This window comes from Pseudophryne corroboree (genome assembly GCF_028390025.1).
Source record: "Pseudophryne corroboree isolate aPseCor3 chromosome 3 unlocalized genomic scaffold, aPseCor3.hap2 SUPER_3_unloc_1, whole genome shotgun sequence".
NCBI lineage: Eukaryota > Metazoa > Chordata > Amphibia > Anura > Myobatrachidae > Pseudophryne > Pseudophryne corroboree.
The window spans coordinates 6,896,407-6,919,440 of NW_026967493.1; the positions used below are offsets into that span (position 1 = coordinate 6,896,407).

The 23,034-nt window shown below is 45.6% G+C and overlaps 1 protein-coding gene across 1 annotated transcript in view; it reads right to left on the reverse strand.

Moving 5' to 3' along the window:
• Positions 1 to 23,034, reverse strand: part of LOC134983100 (zinc finger protein 436-like) — an 83,283-nt gene that overhangs the window by 16,864 nt on the left and 43,385 nt on the right. Inside the window, exon 8 of the mRNA XM_063948803.1 lies at positions 5,128 to 5,236. Coding sequence (XP_063804873.1) covers positions 5,128 to 5,236 — 109 coding nt within the window. The remainder of the gene's footprint in view (positions 1 to 5,127; positions 5,237 to 23,034) is intronic.

The following is a 23,034-nucleotide window of genomic DNA, read 5'->3' on the forward strand; positions in this document are numbered from 1 at the left end:
CGTGGGTACTGGTGGGGGTGCCATGGATGGGGCCGGAGGTACTGTGAGTGGGGGAGGTGTGAGTAATGCTTATCCTGCTTATCCTCCTGTCAGCAGCTAAGCTGCTGTCCTCCCTTTGGCAGTGGCTCTCCCGGAGACTCGCACAGCAGCCAGTCACTATTATTAGCGCCGGTGTCCCAATGCCCCGCATTACAGGGAAGAAGATGTACTCCATAAACTACAGCTCCCAGCAGCCCTAAGGGCTGGAATGCTTCGGCGCTAAGGGCTGCTGGGAGCTGAAGTTTATTTAGTGTGTCTACTTCCCTGTAATATGGCGCGTTGGGACACTGGTGCTTACAATAGAGACTGGCTGGCAGAACTGAGTAAATGGCTGAATCAATGTAAAAGGTGAGAGTGCTGTGCAGTGTCAGCGTGAGTGACGCTGCACACAGGGGCGGCGCTAGCCGCTCAGCAAAGGGATGCAGTGCAGGGAGGCACCAGGAAGGAGAGACGCTCTCCCTGCTCTGCATCCCTGTGCTGAGCTGCTGCTGCTGCTGTCACACATGCAGCGGCGCCGGCAGCACAAAACCTCCTCTCCCCCTCAGCGCCATCAGCACAAAACCTCCTCTCCCCCCTCCACTTCCCTCCCCTGTGTGACATTCAGTGGCCGGGAGGGAGGAAAAGTGGGCAGAGCTAGATGGGAGTAAGGGGTGGAGCTACACGGGACCATGCTGCAGCATGAGGATGAGCTCGGACAACCAGACTTCATTAGATAAGTGTCTGGAAAGAGAGTGAGTGTGTGTGTGTGTGTGTGTGTGTGTGTGTATATATACAGTGTCTGTGTATACTGTATATGTGTGAGACTGTGTATGTGTGTAATGTATGTACAGTATGTATGTGTGTGTGTTTGTATATATATGTGTCTGTTGTGTGTGTGTATGTGTGACTGCTGCATAATGTGTGTAAGCGTCACTGGTACAGGGGGCGTTACGTGTGTAAGCATCACTGGTACAGGGGGGCGTTACGTGTGTAAGCGGCACTGGTACAGGGGGCGTTACGTGTGTAAGCATCACTGGTACAGGGGGGCGTTACGTGTGTAAGCGGCACTGGTACAGGGGGCGTTACGTGTGTAAGCATCACTGGTACAGGGGGGCGTTACGTGTGTAAGCGGCACTGGTATAAGGGGCGTTACGTGTCTAAGCGTCACTGCTACAGGGGGCATTACGTGTGTAAGCGTCACTGGTACAGGGGGCATTACGTGTGTAAGCGTCACTGGTACAGGGGGCATTACGTGTGTAAGCGTCACTGGTACAGAGGGCGTTACGTGTGTAAGCATCACTGCTACAGGGGGCGTTACGTGTGTAAGCATCACTGGTACAGAGGGCGTTACGTGTGTAAGCATCTCTGGTACAGGGGGCGTTACGTGTGTAAGCGTCATTGGTTCAGGGGGCATTATACGTGTACATCTCTGGTACTGGGGCCATTACATGGTTAAGTGTCTCTACTAAAGGGGTCATTATGTGCGCTGTGCGTTTGTAAAGTATGCGAGGGTGCAAATTTATAGTTTGCAGGGGGGCGGTGAACACTCTAGCAACGGCCCTGACTGCACACCCACTGCACTGTCACTTTTTACATTGATTCAGCGTCCAGACATTACACTCCACGATATCACCCTCTCTATCCGCTACATTAACCATGTCGGGTCTTCTAGGCCGGCAGGTCAGGCGCTGTGTTGCGGAGTCAGGGCCCCTGGGGATCTGGGTGCGGCTGTGGTGGGGAGGCACTTCTGTGACATCACACGCAGAGGAGGCTCCGGGGCTCAGAGAGTATGCGGTGCAGGGAGGCCTATGAAAGCCTTCCGCTGTGCCGCTTTCATACACATCTATGCCGGTGGCCGCAGCAGCTTTTGTTCCACCTGCGGTGCGGCTAGTGAGTGGGGATTGTTGATGCTGGAGGGGGCAGGTGGACTGGCAGCAGGACATTGGTGGTTATACCGAGTTGATCGCTCCCTAGCAGTTTTTAGCAGCCGTGCAAACGCTATGCCGCCTCCCACTGGGAGTGTATATTAGCTTAGCAGAAATGCGAACGAAGGGATCGCAGAGCGGGTACAAAAATATTTTGCGCAGTTTGAGAGAAGCTTCAGACCTACTCGGCGCTTGCGATCACTTTAGACCATTCAGTTCCTGATTTGACGTCATGAACACGCTCTGCGTTCGGCCGGGTTTTTCCTAACACTCCCTGAAAACGGTCAGTTGACACCCAGAAACGCCCTCTTCCTGTCAATCACTCTGCGGCTGCCTGTGCGACTGAAAAGCATCGCTAGACCCTGTGTAAAACTACATCAGTCGTTGTAATAGTATGCCGCATGTGCGCATTGCGCTGCATACGCATGCGCAGAAGTGCCGAGTTTTTGCCTGATCGCTGCACAGTAAATGAATGCAGCTAGCGAACAACTCGGAATGATCCCCATAGGACGCTGCAGTAAAAGGATGTATTTTCCCTATCTACAGCGCAGAGACTTGCTGCAGATGCAGTGGCACACCCTCCAGCTGCACCATTTTGACAGGTACAGTCCCTTTTTTTTTATGGTCTGTACCGTTTTTTTGACTCTCCAAGCTTCCATTGAAAGTATAGGAAAAGGGGCGTGGCCACGGCATTGTCCCCGTGGCTACGCCCACTTTGCGAATTTGTATCAATGTTTATGTGTAAAGTGTTGGAGGGTGTGATGCTGCAGATGCAGTGGGACTATTTTGGGGTGTGGGGCTGGAGCTGCAGCTCCATCAGTCCCATTGCTAATCCTGCTCTGTGAAAATACAGCAGCCAAAGCGCAGAGCCTCCCATTGGATGTAACCTGTGTGGGAGGAAGTTTCTCGCCCAATCAGCTGTGGACTGGGTGTGATAGACCTGCCACTAACCCAATGAGAGCTCCTAGCCACGCCCAGCGTTGGAGACCCAGGCACAGAATCACAGGGCTATTATATAGGAGATATATCCTCTTTAGGTGAGCTCATTAGTTCTTTTGACTTGCAATATCATCTCTATGCGGACGATACTCATATCTACTTTTCCTCCCCTGACCTCTCCTCCTCACTTGTATCTCCAAATGTCTCTCTGCTACCTCTTCTTGTATGTCCCAGTGCTTTCTTAAACTTCACATGTCTACGCCTGAGCTGATCACCTTCCCACCCTCCCGCACAACCTCACCACCTACAATTTCATTGCATATTGATGGCACTACTGTCTCCTCTAGCCTCTCCTTAATTCTGAATTCTGCAATGCAAATAAGATGCAAAATTTAAAGAAAATTAGAGTACTCAGAGACTAGCTTAGTTACTCAAGACATATCGTGCAGTATGGTGTATAGACGCTAAGTGTAAAGGGCCCTACACACTAAAAGATTATCTGTCCAATCTGGCTGATTGGAAAGAAAATCTGGCAATGTCTGGGAGCAAATGGCAATTGACTATTTGCTCTCAAACATTGGAAAACAGACAAAAATGACTTTAAGACAAATTGGTTAAGTTTGTTTCATTAAACCAATTTATCTGAACTGTTTTTGTCCATTTTCTTGATTTTGGGAGCAGATTGTTGATTGTCATTTGCTCCCAGCCATTGCCAGATTTTCTTTCCAATCAGGCAGATTGGACAGATAATCTTTAAGTGTGTAGGGCCCTTAAGAGAATACATCTCTACTTATGCAAAAGAGGGTATTGCATTTAGATATGTATGCAAATGTAGTTCATAGTTCAGGTAAAACAATATAATCAGATAAGATAGCACTTACAAAGATGTTACCATCAGTGATCACTGATAATGTCACATTGTAGGACATAGGGAGGATCATGGGAAACTGTCATATTTGTAAGTGACAGGGAGGAATAGGGGTAGCTGGTAGCACACATCGATAAGATGTGAGAGAGAGCAGGCGTCTAATAATGGTCTGATGGCTCCTGATGTATGAGATACACCAGAGAGTGTGGGGAGGAGACTGGTCAGATCTCTGGGCTGGTAACACACAGTGACATGATGTGAGGGGGAGAGCAGGAGTATAATAGGGACTGATGGCTCCTGATGTATAAGATACACCAGAGAGTGTGGGGAGGAGACTGGTCAGATCTCTGGGCTGGTAACACACAGTGACATGATGTGAGGAGGAGAGCAGGAGTATAATAGGGGCTGATGGCTCCTGATGTATGAGATACACCAGAGAGTGTGGGGAGGAGACTGGTCAGATCTCTGGGCTGGTAACACACAGTGACATGATGTGAGGGGGAGAGCAGGAGTATAATAGGGGCTGATGGCTCCTGATGTATGAGATACACCAGAGAGTGTGGGGAGGAGACTGGTCAGATCTCTGGGCTGGTAACACGCAGTGACATGATGTGAGGAGGAGAGCAGGAGTATAATAGGGGCTGATGGCTCCTGATGTATGAGATACACCAGAGAGTGTGGGGAGGAGACTGGTCAGATCTCTGGGCTGGTAACACACAGTGACATGATGTGAGGGGGAGAGCAGGAGTATAATAGGGTCTGATGGCTCCCGATGTAAGAGATACACCAGAGAGTGTGGGGAGGAGACTGGTCAGATCTCAGGGCTGGTAACACACAGTGACATGATGTGAGGGGGAGAGCAGGAGTATAATAGGGGCTGATGGCTCCTGATGTAAGAGATACACCAGAGAGTGTGGGGAGGAGACTGGTCAGATCTCTGGGCAGGTAACACACAGTGACATGATGTGAGGGGGAGAGCAGGAGTATAATAGGGTCTGATGGCTCCCGATGTAAGAGATACACCAGAGAGTGTGGGGAGGAGACTGGTCAGATCTCAGGGCTGGTAACACACAGTGACATGATGTGAGGGGGAGAGCAGGAGTATAATAGGGGCTGATGGCTCCTGATGTAAGAGATACACCAGAGAGTGTGGGGAGGAGACTGGTGAGATCTCTGGGCTGGTAACACACAGTGACATGATGTGAGGAGGAGAGCAGGAGTATAATAGGGGCTGATGGCTCCTGACTCCCCCACTGGGATGATACTATGTCCACATTAGTCTGTAGTGACAGAGGAGGGTGTAGGATAAGCGATTGCTGTAGTGACAGAACAAGGAGAATATCAGACTCTGTACTGTACTTAGTGACTATTACTCACCTGTGCTGATACCTTTAGGGAATTCCTCCTTACACGGTTGATCATCCCACACATACGTCTCCTCTTCCTTTTTTATATCTTCTGCTTTAATAATAATTAGCTCTTTCCCCTAAAATTGTAAATATCACAATGTAATAAATCCTGAGTTACAGAACAGTGATCATACAGAAGAATATCAGTGCAGTCACTTGTGGCAGTGTCAGCAGGCAGTGCAGTCATTAGAACACGTAGTTATATTATATCTGAAAAGGTATCAGCAGCAGGAAATGCAGGTTATATGATCACTGTATAAGGCCACTGGAAAGATGATACATTTGTCTCTCACTCTATTGGTTTGTGTTACAGGAATGGGGGTATGCAGTGACTGACTGGTAAAGAAGAGATTGGGAAATGTGGTATGTATTATTACTGGGACCACAAAAAGCAGCGTACAACCCACTCGTACCCATAGTTATACCTGCTGAACACAACGTCCACCCACTGCTGAGGTAAGTGTCTGACAGGGTGTTGGGAAGGAGTTGACACAGATTTTATATTATATATATATATATATTATATAATATATATATAATATATATACACACTGCTCAATAAAGGGAACACTAAAATAACACATCCTAGATCTGAATGAATGAAATATTCTTATTAAATACTTTGTTCTTTACATAGTTGAATGTGCTGACAACAAAATCACACAAAAATTATCAATGAAAATCAAATTTATTAACCCATGGAGGTCTGGATTTGGAGTCACCCTCAAAATGAAAGTGGAAAAACACACTACAGGCTGATCCAACTTTGATGTAATGTCCTTAAAACATGTAAAAATGAGGCTCAGTAGTGTGTGTGGCCTCCACGTGCCTGTATGACCTCCCTACAACCGACACAAGTGGCTCAGGTAGTGCAGCTCATCCAGGATGGCACATCAATGCGAGCTGTGGCAAGAAGGTTTGCTGTGTCTGTCAGCGTAGTGTCCAGAGCATGGAGGCGCTACCAGGAGACAGGCCAGTACATCAGGAGACGTGGAGGACGCCGTAGGAGGGCAACAACCCAGCAGCGGGACTGCTACCTCCGCTTTTGTGCAAGGAGGAACAGGAGGAGCACTGCCAGAGCCCTGCAAAATGACCTCCAGCGAGCCACAAATGTGCATGTGTCTACTCAAATTATCAGAAACAGACTCCATGGGGTATATTTACTAAGGTCACGATTTTGACCGAGATGCCGTTTTTTCTTCAAAGTGTCATCTCGGTAATTTACTATGCAAAAATCACGGCAGTGATGAGGGCATTCGTAATATTTTGGAAGTCCTAGGAAAAAATCACGAATCAATACACCATCGGTCAAATACGCCTGCAATTTGGTAGAAATCGGTCATTTACTAAAAAGTGCAAAACACAAACACTGCCGACAATAGCCAAACACTGCCGTGCTAAAATACAAATCGTGAAAAAGTGCTAAAAAAAAAACAGACCTGCTTTTTTATCCAGTGTTTGTATAGGCATGCACGGATCCATGAGATCCGTGCATGTTTTTCAGTGGGAAGGGGTGGGAAATGCGTGGGGTCCCCCCTCCTAAACCAAACCAGCCTCGGGCTCTTTGAGCCGGCCCTGGTTGCAAAAAATAAGAATTTACTTACCGATAATTCTATTTCTCGGAGTCCGTAGTGGATGCTGGGGTTCCTGAAAGGACCATTGGGAATAGCGGCTCCGCAGGAGACAGGGCACAAAAAGTAAAGCTTTAGGATCAGGTGGTGTGCACTGGCTCCTCCCCCTATGACCCTCCTCCAAGCCTCAGTTAGGATACTGTGCCCGGACGAGCGTACACAATAAGGAAGGATTTTGAATCCCGGGTAAGACTCATACCAGCCACACCAATCACACTGTACAACCTGTGATCTGAACCCAGTTAACAGTATGATAACAGCGGAGCCTCTGAAAAGATGGCTCACAACAATAATAACCCGATTTTTGTAACTATGTACAAGTATTGCAGATAATCCGCACTTGGGATGGGCGCCCAGCATCCACTACGGACTCCGAGAAATAGAATTATCGGTAAGTAAATTCTTATTTTCTCTATCGTCCTAGTGGATGCTGGGGTTCCTGAAAGGACCATGGGGATTATACCAAAGCTCCCAAACGGGCGGGAGAGTGCGGATGACTCTGCAGCACCGAATGAGAGAACTCCAGGTCCTCCTTAGCCAGGGTATCAAATTTGTAGGATTTTACAAACGTGTTTGCCCCTGACTAAGTAGCCGCTCGGCAAAGTTGTAAAGCCGAGACCCCTCGGGCAGCCGCCCAAGATGAGCCCACCTTCCTTGTGGAATGGGCATTTACATATTTTGGCTGTGGCAGGCCTGCCACAGAATGTGCAAGCTGAATTGTATTACACATCCAACTAGCAATAGTCTGCTTAGAAGCAAGAGCACCCAGTTTGTTGGGTGCATACAGGATAACAGCAAGTCAGTTTTCCTGACTCCAGCCGTCCTGGAACCTATATTTTCAGGGCCCTGACAACATCTAGCAACTTGGAGTCCTCCAAGTCCCTAGTAGGCGCAAGGCACCACAATAAGCTGGTTCAGGTGAAACACTGACACCACCTTAGGGAGAGAACTGGGGACGAGTCCGCAGCTCTGCCCTGTCCGAATGGACAAACAGATATGGGCTTTTTTGAGAAAAAAACCACCAATTTGACACTCGCCTGGCCCAGGCCAGGGCCAAGAGCATGGTCACTTTTCATGTGAGATGCTTCAAATCCACAGATTTGACTGGTTTTAAACCAATGTGATTTGAGGAATCCCAGAACTACGTTGAGATCCCACAGTGCCACTGGAGGCACAAAAGGGGGTTGTATATGCAATACTCCCTTGACAAACTTCTGGACTTCAGGAACTGAAGCCAATTCTTTCTGGAAGAAAATCGTCAGGGCCGAAATTTGAACCTTAATGGACCCCAATTTGAGGCCCATAGACACTCCTGTTTGCAGGAAATGCAGGAATCGACCGAGTTGAAATTTCTTCGTGGGGCCTTCCTGGCCTCACACCACGCAACATATTTTCGCCCCATGTGGTGATAATGTTGTGCGGTCACCTCCTTCCTGGCTTTGACCAGGGTAGGAATGACCTCTTCCGGAATGCCTTTTTCCCTTAGGATCCGGCGTTCCACCGCCATGCCGTCAAACGCAGCTGCGGTAAGTCTTGGAACAGACATGGTACTTGCTGAAGCAAGTCCCTTCTTAGCGGCAGAGGCCATAAGTCCTCTGTGAGCATCTCTTGAAGTTCCGGGTACCAAGTCCTTCTTGGCCAATCCGGAGCCATGAGTATAGTTCTTACTCCTCTACGTCTTATAATTCTCAGTACCTTAGGTATGAGAAGCAGAGGAGGGAACACATACACCGACTGGTACACCCACGGTGTTACCAGAACGTCCACAGCTATTGCCTGAGGGTCTCTTGACCTGGCGCAATACCTGTCCCGTTTTTTGTTCAGACGGGACGCCATCATGTCCACCTTTGGTATTTCCCAACGGTTCACAATCATGTGGAAAAACTTCCCGATGAAGTTTCCACTCTCCCGGGTGGAGGTCGTGCCTGCTGAGGAAATCTGCTTCCCAGTTTCCATTCCCGGAATGAAACACTGCTGACAGTGCTATCACATGATTTTCCGCCCAGCGAAAAGTCCTTGCAGTTTTTGCCATTGCCCTCCTGCTTCTTGTGCCGCCCTGTCTGTTTACGTGGGCGACTGCCGTGATGTTTTTCCCACTGGATCAATACCGGCTGACCTTGAAGCAGAGGTCTTGCTAAGCTTAGAGCATTATAAAATTACCCTTAGCTCCAGTATATTTATGTGGAGAAAAATCTCCAGACTTGATCACACTCCCTGGAAATTTTTTCCTTGTGTGACTGCTCCCCAGCCTCCGTGGTCACCAGCATCCAATCCTGAATGCCGAATCTGCGGCCCTCTAGAAGATGAGCACTCTGTAACCACCACAGGAGAGACACCCTTGTCCTTGGATATAGGGTTATCCGCTGATGCATCTGAAGATGCGATCCGAACCATTTGTCCAGCAGATCCCACTGAAAAGTTCTTGCGTGAAATCTGCCGAATGGAATTGCTTCGTAGGAAGCCTCTTTTCCTGGTTTTAGGAGGTTCCTGACTAGCTCGGATAACTCCCTGGCTTTCTCTTCCGGGAGAAACACCTTTTTCTGGACTGTGTCCAGGATCATCCCTAGGCACAGCAGACGTGTCGTCGGGAACAGCTGCGATTTTGGAATATTTAGAATCCACCCGTGCTGTTGTAGCAGTATCCGAGATAGTGCTACTCCGACCTCCAACTGTTCCCTGGACTTTGCCCTTGTCAGGAGATCGTCCAAGTAAGGGATAATTAAGACGCCTTTTCTTTGAAGAAGAATCATCATTTCGGCCATTACCTTGGTAAAGACCCGGGGTGCCGTGGACAATCCAAACGGCAGCGTCTGAAACTGATAGTGACAGTTTTGTACCACGAACCTGAAGTACCCTTAGTGAGAAGGGCAAATTTGGGACATGGATGTAAGCATCCCTGATGTCCCTGGACACTATATAGTCCCCTTCTTCCTGGTTCGTTATCACTGCTCTGAGTGACTCCATCTTGATTTGAACCTTTGTAAGTGTTCAAATTTTTTTAGATTTAGAATAGGTCTCACCTAGCCTTCTGGCTTCAGTACCACAATATAGTGTGGAATAATACCCCTTTCCTTGTTGTAGGAGGGGTAATTTGATTATCACCTGCTGGGAATACAGCTTGTGAATTGTTTCCCATACTGCCTCCTTGTCGGAGGGAGACCTTGGTAAAACAGACTTCAGGAGCCTGCGAGGGGGAAACGTCTCGACATTCCAATCTGTACCCCTGGGATACTACTTGTAGGATCCAGGGGTCCTGTACGGTCCCAGCGTCATGCTGAGAGCTTGGCAGAAGCGGTGGAAGGCTTCTGTTCCTGGGAATGGGCTGCCTGCTGCAGTCTTCTTCCCTTTCCTCTATCCCTGGGCAGATATGACTCTTATAGGGACGAAAGGACTGAGGCTGAAAAGACGGTGTCTTTTTCTGCAGAGATGTGACTTAGGGTAAAAACGGTGGATTTTCCAGCAGTTGCCGTAGCCACCAGGTCCGATGGACCGACCCCAAATAACTCCTCTTCCTTTATACGGCAATACACCTTTGTGCCGTTTGGAATCTGCATCACCTGACCACTGTCGTGTCCATAAACATCTTGTGGCAGATATGGACATCGCACTTACTCTTGATGCCAGAGTGCAAATATCCCTCTGTGCATCTCGTATATATAGAAATGCATCCTTTAAATGCTCTATAGTCAATAAAATACTGTCCCTGTCAAGGGAATCAATATTTTTAGTCAGGGAATCCGACCAAGCCACCCCAGCTCTGCACATCCAGGCTGAGGCGATCGCTGGTCGCAGTATAACACCAGTATGTGTGTATATACTTTTTATGATATTTTCCAGCCTCCTGTCAGCTGGCTCCTTGAGGACGGCCCTATCTATAGACGGTACCGCCACTTGTTTTGATAAGCGTGTGAGCGCCTTATCCACCCTAAGGGGTGTTTCCCAACGCGCCCTAACTTCTGGCGGGAAAGGGTATACCGCCAATAATTTTCTATCGGGGGGAACCCACGCATCATCACACACTTCCTTTAATTTATCTGATTCAGGAAAAACTACAGGTAGTTTTTTCACATCCCACATAATACCCTCTTTTGTGGTACTTGTAGTATCAGAAATATGTAACACCTCCTTCATTGCCCTTAACATGTAACGTGTGGCCCTAAAGGGAAATACGTTTGTTTCTTCACCGTCGACACTGAAATCAGTGTCCGTGTCTGTGTCTGTCGACCGACTGAGGTAAAAGGACGTTTTAACGCCCCTGACGGTGTTTGAGACGCCTGGACAGGTACTAATTTGTTTGCCAGCCGTCTCATGTCGCCAACCGACCTTGCAGCGTGTTGACATTATCACGTAATTCCATAAATAAGCCATCCATTCCGGTGTCGACTCCCTAGAGAGTGACATCACCATTACAGGCAATTTGCTCCGCCTCCTCACCAACATCGTCCTCATACATGTCGACACACACGTACCGACATATAGCACACACACACAGGGAATGCTCTGATAGAGGACAGGACCCCACTAGCCCCTTGGGGAGACAGAGGGAGAGTTTGCCAGCACACACCAAAGCGCTATATTTTACAGGGATAGCCTTATAATAAGTGCTCCCTTATAGCTGCTTTTATAAAATCACAATTTCGCCAAATTTTGCCCCCCCCTCTCTTGATTTAACCCTGTTTCTGTAGTGCAGTGCAGGGGAGAGCCTGGGAGCCTTCCTGACCAGCGGAACTGTGTGAGGAAATGGCGCTGTGTGCTGAGGAGATAGGCCCCGCCCCCTTTTCGGCGGGCTCGTCTCCCGCTTAAAAATGGATTCTGGCAGGGGTTAAATATCTCCATATAGCCCCGGAGGCTATATGTGAGGTATTTTTTTGCCAAAAAAAGGATTTTCATTGCTGCCCAGGGCGCCCCCCCCCCAGCGCCCTGCACCCTCAGTGACTGCCGTGTGAAGTGTGCTGAGAGCAATGGCGCACAGCTGCAGTGCTGTGCGCTACCTTAAGAAGACTGAGGAGTCTTCTGCCGCCGATTCTGGACCTTCTTCTCTTTTCAGCATCTGCAAGGGGGCCGGCGGCGAGGCTCCGGTGACCATCCAGGCTGTACCTGTGATCGTCCCTCTGGAGCTAATGTCCAGTAGTCAAAGAAGCCAATCCATCCTGCACGCAGGTGAGTTCACTTCTTCTCCCCTAAGTCCCTCGATGCAGTGATCCTGTTGCCAGCAGGACTCACTGTAAAATAAAAAACCTAAGCTAAACTTTTCTAAGCAGCTCTTTAGGAGAGCCACCTAGATTGCACCCTTCTCGGCCGGGCACAAAAACCTAACTGAGGCTTGGAGGAGGGTCATAGGGGGAGGAGCCAGTGCACACCACCTGATCCTAAAGCTTTACTTTTTGTGCCCTGTCTCCTGCGGAGCCGCTATTCCCCATGGTCCTTTCAGGAACCCCAGCATCCACTAGGACGATAGAGAAATATGGGTAAAAAATTGACAGGGGTTCCCTGGGGGAGTGGGGACCCCTTTAATCAAGGGGTCCCCCCCCCCCCAGCCACCCAAGGGCCAGGGGTGAAGCCCGAGGCTGTCCCCCCCATCCAATGGGCTGCGGATGGGGGGCTGATAGCCTTTGTTGAAAGTAATGAATATTGTTTTTAGTAGCAGTACTACAAGTCGCAGCAAGCCTCCCCCGCAAGCTGGTACTTGGAGAACCACAAGTACCAGCATGCGGCGGAAAACCGGGCCCGCTGGTACCTGTAGTAGTACTACTACTAAAAAAATACCCCAATAAAGACATTACACACACACCTTGAAAGTATAACTTTAATGCATACATACACACCACCATATACACATACTTACCTTATGTTCACACGAGGGTCGGTCCTCTTCTCCAGTAGAATCCATGGTGTACCTGTTGAAAAAATCCTACTCACCAAATCCAGTGTAGAGGGCTCCTCGGATAATCCATTTGTAATCCACGTACTTGTAAAAATAAAAAAAACGGGACACCCGACCACGAACTGAAAGGGGACCCATGTTTTCACATGGGACCCCTTTCCCCGAATGCCAGAAACCCCATCTGACTGATGTCTAAGTGGGTTTCTTCAGCCAATCAGGGAGCGCCACGTTGTGGCACCCTCCTGATCGGCTGTGTGCTCCTGTACTGTCTGACAGGCGGCACACGGCAGTGATACAATGTAGCGCCTATGCGCTCTATTGTAACCAATGGTGGGAACCTTGAGGTCAGCGGTTGACCGAAAGTAACATGTGCAGAGAGAGTTAGATTTGGGTGTGGTGTGTTCAACCTGCAATCTAAATTGCAGTGTAAAAATAAAGCAGCCAGTATTTACCCTGCACAGAAACAAAACAAAATAACCCACCCACACCTAACTCTTTCTGCACATGTTATATCTGCCCCCCCTGCAGTTCACATGGTTTTGCCCAACTGCTAAAAAATTTCCTGCTGCGATCAACTTGGAATTACCCCCAGTGTGCTGAAAATATCTGTGCTCAGTGTGCTGCAAATAATCTGTGCTCAGTGTGCTGAAAATATCTACTTTCTCTGCCTGAAAACGCTCCATATCTGTGCTCAGTGTGCTGCAAATATCTGATCAGTGGGCTGCATTGTGGGGTCTGGGGACCACCAGTATATAATATATATACTTTTCTATAGCCTCTATACTGCTTGTCAGGACACATGGTCACAGTTACACTGCTCTGTACTGATATTTACAATAATATATATACTTTTCTATAGCTTCTATACTGCTTGTCAGGACACATGGGTCACAGTTACACTGCTCTGTACTGATATATATACAATAATATATATACTTTTCTATAGCTTCTATACTGCTTGTCAGGACACACGTGTCACAGTTACACCGCTCTGTACTGATATAGAAAATTATTTAAAATTATTTTATATATCAGTACAGAGCGGTGTAACTGTGACACGTGTGTCCGGACAAGCAGTATAGAAGTTATAGAAAATTATTTAAAATTATTGTATATAACTTCTATACTGCTCGTCAGGACACACATGTGTCACAGTTACACCGCTCTGTACTGATATACAGTAATATATATACTTTTCTATAGCTTCTATACTGCTTGTCAGGACACACATGTGTCACAGTTACACCGCTCTGTACTGAATTATATACAATAATTTTAAACAATTTTCTATAGCTTCTATACTGCTTGTTAGGACACACGTGTCACAGTTACACCACTCTGTACTATTACTGATATACAGTAATAATAAGAATTTACTTACCGATAATTCTATTTCTCATAGTCCGTAGTGGATGCTGGGGACTCCGAAAGGACCATGGGGAATAGCGGCTCCGCAGGAGACTGGGCACAAAGTAAAAGCTTTAGGACTAGCTGGTGTGCACTGGCTCCTCCCCCTATGACCCTCCTCCAAGCCTCAGTTAGGATACTGTGCCCGGACGAGCGTACACAATAAGGAAGGATTTTGAATCCCGGGTAAGACTCATACCAGCCACACCAATCACACCGTACAACTTGTGATCTGAACCCAGTTAACAGCATGATAACAGAAGGAGCCTCTGAAAAGATGGCTCACAACAACAATAACCCGTGTCAAAGTCAAAAATATTACATAGAGAGAACATACAAACTGCACACATTTAAGTCGCTATACTTGCAAATATGCGCAGCGAGCACAGCAATATATAGTAACACACGCATTTGCTCGGACATGGCACGGAGATGGATTCGGCGCTTGTTTCATACAGTACATGGTTATAATAATGTCGGGCACCAGACATCATGGAGATTTAGAATTGGCTGATGAATTGATGTCATGAATGTGTATTATTTGAACAGAACCAGATGCGCCCGTCATGTTTGGTATTGAAGCAAGCAGAATGATGTGTGGGTTAGTTTGATGCTTGTTGTGAAGTTGTGGGACATTGCAGCGGATAGATATGATTATATGCATAAAAGCTAAGATCACTTAGTTAGAACAATGAATGATCAAGCCAACTATTTACTAAGTTTTCAGGGCTGAACCTGATCAGCATATACAAAGAGAATAGTAACTCAATCATAAAGGAGAGAGAGAGACCCCTCCCCCAGGAACAGACACACAGGAGAATAGTTCCTGTCGGGGGGGGGGGGTCGGGGTCAGTTGTGGGGGCCTCTGAGGACAGATATACTGTAACTCACTCACACAGCTACCTTACACACAGCAAGCATGGCTGGATCATCACCAGGCTCCTTACGAAAGGCTAAGTATCATAATCTCAATATCTCATGGCTGATTGGCATAGATTAGTTAGTTTGGAGATACAAATGGCTTAAGGTTAACGAGGTTTGGGCAGTTGTGTGATTGTTGGGTGTTTCTGTTGATACTCTGTGAAGTCTGTGATGAATTGGAACAGTAGACAATCTGTAGCATAGTATTTGTGGTATTTGTTTGCCTATGGTGATTTAAAATAGATTGTGCTGGTTTGTTATAATATATCTTGTTAATCATGAATAAGACCATGCAGTACTTTTGAATATGTGCTTGTAGCAATGGCAGGCTGATACTTGTGGGTACCTGGTGGTCTGGTCTTATGATAGCTCATATGCTCTGGTTATTGAGATACTGTGTTTGCTTGAAATTGTGAAAGGTGATTTAGATGGTTTGGAATTGTAAAATCAGAACATATGCATTGTTTTGAGGCTTGGACATTTTGGAATAAAATGGAGTCTTGTGTCTTCTGCTATGTGATTGTGGTGTAGCAGAGAGTGCCATGTGTTTGGACCTGCAAATCTAAAATGGCTGCTGCCGGGTGTTTTCCCCTCCCCCTTTCAACCATGTGTTGCAGTCTTTGGAATCATGGGAGTTTTCTCAAAATGGAGTCTAGCTTCCATCCCATGCGGTATTCAGCATTGACTAACTGCGCAGCGATTGTCTCTCACATGTGTAGTTTTATCTGCAACCATATTGTCTTATTGTTATTGTTAGCCATTCTCTCTCTCTCTCTTCTCCCCTTTTCTCTCTCTTTTCCTCTTAAAGTATTATTGTACCATTATTGTATTTTATGTGTAGTAATCTGGTTAGTTAGTCTATGTTATATTGTAGTGTATGACTTGTATTGTATTAATTCTTTTGCAAGTATAACATTCATAATATATATATAAGGCGTTAGACCCTAAGCACGGTATCTGTGTATTTCTTATAGTGTTAAGTATTCTCAGAGCGTCGGTGACGCTCGAACAGCATTCGAGTTAATAAGGTTATACTGTGTTGCATTTACACTCTATCACTACACTAAGGTTTTACTGCATAATATACTGTTTATGGTTTACATATAAAGGTTTAACATTGTGAGCGTCGGCGCCGCTGGTGATCTCCTCGTGGTCCCGAGCGTCCGCTACGCTATAGCGAATCATTACGTTAGACGGCAGCCAATAGCGTGCCTGCCTGTGATCTCTTGGCTGTGAGCGAACGTGACGCTTGAGCGTCTCGACTACGGCTAAGCGATTGCTACGCAACAAGCGTACCCTTACGGTACTCCATACGTGAATAGCGTACAGTGTTCTTAGACCTCATAAAGGGTTTTATATAAGATAAATATTTAGCTTTATCAATTGGCGGCTCGCCCGTCCTTCACATATCTGCACTAGGTAATTTCAGCAGACATTATCCAGCAGCAAAGGGCGGGAGGTCATATTCCTCGTAGTGCTGTTTGGATAAGCGTCTGCTTCGCTTAGTAAAGGGTGCTGAAGGAATCCGGGACCGGAGGTAAGAACAAAACGATAGTGTCTTTTTAAAACTGTTTATTTCTGTCTTGCGTACACACGCACGCATATCTGCATTTCTTTTCATTCGTGTATTTTCATATATCACTCTCCTGTTTGCCATTGTATAATTGATAAACGTACTAAGAGAGATTTGCCGCTATTTCATAGTTAAAGAGTAAAGGTAATACAGTTAAGGTATAGAAATACACACAGCTCTACCTAAAGGTAAAAGGAGAGATTGGTGTGGTGTGCGGTAGATGATCGAGGATCATCTACATTGATAAAACGTGTTAGTTGTGTTACGGTGGACAAAGACTGGTGTACACGTGTCTCTAACAAAGGGAGAGACTCGCGTACGCAAAGGCCGACGCACGCAGCGTAAATTACGCAACGGAGCGTCTGGGTACGCCCACGTAACTCAAGTCACACGATAGTGTTGATTGTTAAGTAACGCAACAAGCGATAAATAGCGCAACAGGCGATAAGTAGCGCAAATCTATTTTAAATTCGAAATTTAAATTAACAGATCCTTCTCCTAATTTGTAACACATCTGGTCTAAAGAGAAATTTCTGCGCAGAAATAGAAATAGAAACAAAAGTGTATATGTGGTGAGTGAGTGTTTTTACATACATTTATACAATTTTGAGGATTGAACCAAAAGAAATCATCGAGTTCTCGTGAAGGTACATACGTGTAAGTGACATGCACGGTGGCTAGGGAGGCATCCTTGGTTAAACATAAAATTTGAGCATTAGAGTATAGCAGACCAGGAGGTCATACTGTAGCAGACCAGGAGGTCATAACAGACCAGGAGGTCTAGGTACAGCAGACAAGGAAGTCCGCTATAGAGTTCACAGGCACAACACCAAAAAAAGGGTTGGTGCAACACCCATATAGGCCATACAAGCTCTTGCTGAAGGAATTCGCAGCCGCAATTTTCGATTCCGCTGGTCGCTCCGTACATAAGATTAGTTGCTTATGTGCTGAACGATTGTACCGCACGTAATTGTGTGCATTAGTAAACCTGACCGGTACTATTTGTGTACGAAGGTCATAAACGCTATTTGTACATTCTAACGTGATTTGTGTAATTTTTTATTTTTTCAAAAAGGGAAGTTCGCTGGTCACTCAGGAACTATCTGACAACCACACCTTTACTGGAAAGGGTTAATGCTCTGCGGATCACACTCACATGTTCCAGTAAACAAAGGTTAATAGGGGCCCTGGGTCGAGTACGCCAGCACTATATCAGTGTGAACAGGTCGTATTGGTCGGCGTGGGCGAGTGAGTGAGGTGCTCGGTAAACTTCACCGTCAACCTATCGTGAATATCTTGGTTTTTTGTAAGGGTCCGTAACACCTGCAAATTATGGGGGCCAGTTGTTCAGGAAGGGGGCGATCAACCTCGGTTCGGGTTGATTCTATAAACCGACCAGTCGGGTCGGCAAGGTACGTAATGTGTGAAAAATACGGAAGGCACACAGAAATTTTATGTGATGAATGGGAAAGAATGACAATGCATGACGGGGAGAAATTCCCAAGAATAGGTAGCTTCAGCCCAGAAGTGTTAATGAATTTAAGGAGAAGGATAGGTCTTATTAAACCAGCAAAGAGACGAATCAAACATTATGATTATTTGCAGTTATGGCAACAGGAAAGTGAATTGCAAAGAGATTTAATTGACTTATCTGACTCTTATCTTGAGAGGAGAGACATGGCAATGGAGAGGATTATGGTTGCGGAGAAAAGCACAAGGTTGAACAATAAAAACGCTCTTAGCAACTGTAGTATAGATGATAAGAATAAGTGTAATAAATGTAACAATGATAATTGTAATACTGTTAAATGTACAACTATTAACCTATGCAAGTTGCACCCCATGTCAAACTTCCCTCAGGAATACAAACAAGAAAGTGAGCCCAGAACAATGTCGGCACCTCTTCCAGAAGCCATCCTACAAGACATCCAGGTGGACGCGACCAAATCGGTAAAGGCAATAATCAAACCCCCTAACGGAGGGTCAGGTGAGGTCGTGTCCACAGGTACGTACAATGTTTTATATCACGCACAAACAGATGTACCCCATATTGTAAGATCAACACAAAATGATGTAGTTGAGTTTGATCCGGTCAGGGTGATCGCAGTCCCCAATGGGAAGACTGACGATCAGGGAATCATTCCCGTCAAGGACAGTGCAATGCGCTGTCTCTGGTCCCGGACCGAATTGAGATCAATTATGTCTGAATTTCCTGATCCTAGGAAAAATCTAGTAGCATGTCAAAGGTTTGTTAAAGAACTAGGAAACTCAACAGAACTCACCAACAAAGAGTGGCGAGCAGTGCTGAGGACATGTTTGCCCTCCAGTGTTGACCCTGAAAAATTCATTGCTGATTGTAAATTAGACACGGAGGCACCTTGTACGGAGGAACACAATCAGGAATGTATTAAGCAGATCAACCGACAGTTAGAAATATATTTCCCCGCCATTGTCGAGTGGAACAAAATCTTCTCCATAAGACAAAACGAAGGGGAAAGTATTTCCAATTATTTCAATCGAGCACTGCAAGTAATGGCTAGGAACACTGGGATCACAGACATCAAAACAAGTGCACCGCACAGAGAAGTAGCAGTATCTGTGCTAATGGATGGTTTAAAGGAAGTGTTGAGAGCAAAGATACAGATCACCAATCCATACTGGAGAGATAAATCAGTAACTGCATTAAGGGACTCTGCTGTTGGGCATGAGCAAACCAGCATCAAGCGAAGGGAAACAAAGAAGCCTCAGATCCCTGTGGTTAAGCCAAAGGTGACAAGGTGTTATAACTGCCAAAAGGAAGGTCATTTTGCAAGAGATTGCAGATCAGGAAGTAGACAAAATTCACATAAACCCCCTAGACAAAGATATGAGCAGGGTTATGACACACAAAATTATAAACAGGGATCATATAGAAAAAAATTTGAGCCACACCCATAATGTGCAATCAGGAAAGGTGATCATTAGGACTGATGGTAAGCCTGAGGTTATAGTTAATAAATTGGGAGGTCATTCCCTGAAGACACAGGAATGACCGGGTGAAACGTTGTAAATGTATCTGTGAAATGTTTCTTTTTTTCTCTCTCCCCATCTCTGACGATTATTGGTAGGATTCAAACATTGCATATATACTTGGTCTTTGCAGAAGTCTACCAAACCCCAGCATGACCTATCCGCACCAATGTATTCTGGCCAGATACAGACAATGGAATATGGAAGTGCTGGGGGGAGGGACTGCGCAAGGAAACCATTGGACATGTAGATATGACAGCCTGATGATCTGACAATGTTTTAGAAAATGTTTATGTTTGAAAAATGTTTTTTTTTTTTTTTTTCTGTTGTTTATTGATGTGTTATGTTATATATACATATATGAATTGTTCTCTCTCTCTTTTGTTTTTTTTCCTCTCCCTCTTCTCACTCATGTTTTATGTTTTAAAGACGGTATGTCACACCTCAGTTAGACAAATGGTAATGCAAGATTTTTTTTGCTCCTTACAGAAAGATCGCTGGTTTGGAGGGAATATTGCATCACCGGAATGTTCGTTTGGAAGACTGAGAGACAGCACCTTTTTGAGATGACAGCAGAACAAGAAGAACAACAAGACTAGAGAACTTAATTATCGTAACAAGTTTCTCTCCCCCTCAAACTGTTTTTCTGTACCCCCATTACAAATTTCTTCTTTTCTCCTCCTGTAAGATGGACTTGCCCCAAGAGACTGTGATATGGATTTTCCTGTTGACCATGATGTTGACCAGAGCAGTCTGTTCCGGCGAGAGTACCAGTGAGGTCGAGAAAGGATCCAGAAAGGTCCCGGTGACTGAGAGACGGAGGTGTAAATTTCCAATAGCAATACAACCACCAAGCAAAAGGCGAGTACCAGAAACGATCTAGCCATGTTATTTGTAAACATTTTTCTTTTAAGGATTGTTAGCTGAAGAAAACTGTATCTGTAGGCTCTGTAACAACGTAGTGGAGGATGGGTGCATTAAGAAATGCCAATCCAGTTTTAATATCCATATGGACCGGCATCCATTGAGTGACTATCACTCCTTAGTGGGTAGTGTGTTAAATAAAACAGATTGTTGGGTATGCTCTCAAGTACCTCAAGGTCATAGCAAATCAGGGCTAGTACCATTTCCTTTAACGTTAGGGGAGGTACTTGAGTTAAGTGGTGGGAGACCGGTGGACAGGAGGTTTAATATCTCCAGCCCTCCTAGTTTGAAGCTCCACCAATACCATGTGGATAGGTCCCTATTATGTTTTAACATCTCCAATCCCCGAAAGCCGGGAAATTGGGAAGTGTCATGGAGTAACCAAACCATGACCTTTTCGCATAGAGCAGATAGAATGCCTACAGATACAGAGCTTATACGCCACATAGCCAGTAGAGGAAAATCTTTCCGGTATAGGTATACCTTAGGAAATAGGATTACGAGAGTTGGAGAGGTATCACCAGGATACTGTGCACATATCGTACAACCTGATACGTGTACTAAGCAGATGGAAGAATTAGGGTTAGGAGATTTCACATGGAAGGTGTGTAATATGGTTATGTCCTACTCCATCCCATATGTTCTCCCCGATGATGCATATTTCATATGCGGGAGAAAGGCGTATAAGTGGCTTGCCCCAAACTCTGAAGGATTGTGTTATATTGGAAAAGTACTGCCTGAAGTAATGACTGTATCACATGACAAAATGAAAGACATACACCGTGGTGCCCAAGCTCCTTATACTCATACCCATTACGAGCACGTAGTTAAAAGGCAACTGACAGAGAGGACAGAGCATTTGGCCTCGGATATGATCCATGAATCCACCGGGATTCAGGTTCTACTTGCGTTAGACTTCACTCGCACCGCTCGAGGAGTGATGAACTATAGATACATCTCTGCGCTTGCAAATTTGTTAGATAATATCACTGAAATGTATGATGACACGTTTAGGTATACTGGAAGAGAACTTCAAGCTTATAAAACAGAACTGGTACAGCATAGAATGGATCTCAATTACCTCACAGCAGTGACAGGCGGATATTGTGTCACACTGGCAACACAATACGGCGTGAAATGTTGCACATATATTACGAATAGCACCGAGGACCCGGTCGAGGTCATAGACCAAAAGATGGACGATATTCTCCAACTGAAGTGGGAATTTCGCAGGAGACACAATCTCACTCTTGCTGCTGTAGGTAATGAGCTGACTGGTTGGGTGTCATGGTTGAACCCGCGAAATTGGTTTTCTGGTTTAGGAGAATGGGCTCAAGGAGTCATAATGGATGTTGGGAAGTTTCTCCTATGTATCTTAGGTGTTGTCATATCAATTGGTTTGATATTTAGATGCGGTCAGGCTTTAATGAAGTGCAATCGTCGTACTAGGGTAATGAGTCTGAGGAGTGAGGAAACTGTAATTCCAATGGATTTGATTTATGACCCAAATGTAGAAACAATGATGTGATGAAAATGCGATTTCTACGGTCCGTTTCTTTCACCTGTTTTTCCGTTTCCTCCAAGGTAAAAAGACCCACTTGGACGAGGAATTTGATGAGCCGATATACAGACAACAGATGGATTAAAGAAGAAGTTTTGACAACCCGATACACAGATTTTTGATGAACTTTGCCATAGATCCCCAGTTTCCCTAGAAATTTTAAAATTACGCTAGCCCAACACTTTTGTAAATCTATGGACATTGACAAAGCTTTTGCTCGCACCTTATGGGCAAAAGCACAAAGAAGACTGCATTCAACAGACACCGAACAAGACTTCAACCGACAAATGTACATTAACCTGACATAGAATACCACTGCATTTACCATAAGTGTTCTTTATCTTCATCTCTACAACCTTCAGGTAATTACACACATAGTATAGGGAATACAGGCACAGATATCAGCAATCACATATTCCCCCATTCATGTATCATCAACTAAAATGTGCTCCCCATTTTGTTACAACCAAAATCCGAAAAGAGCTCGGTAAAGTTTGACAGCCCATCCACAGACCCGTACCACGGGATAAGAAGGAATTCAAATGTATACTTCGCAATACCTCGAAGCTTGATTTAAAACATGTACGGCACGATGATACATGACCCCCAAACATGGATTCATACACACATGCTTCTGCTATCTCACTAGGTCATACCCTCTTCACACCTTCTCTTCTCTCCTCCCTTACCCAATCATAGAAATGTATTTACATATGACATATATTTTTCTCTTTTTGAAATGTTTTAGGAAGTGGCAGTTATTGGTGACTGCCAAAGGGTGGACTGTCAAAGTCAAAAATATTACATAGAGAGAACATACAAACTGCACACATTTAAGTCGCTATACTTGCAAATATGCGCAGCGAGCACAGCAATATATAGTAACACACGCATTTGCTCGGACATGGCACGGAGATGGATTCGGCGCTTGTTTCATACAGTACATGGTTATAATAATGTCGGGC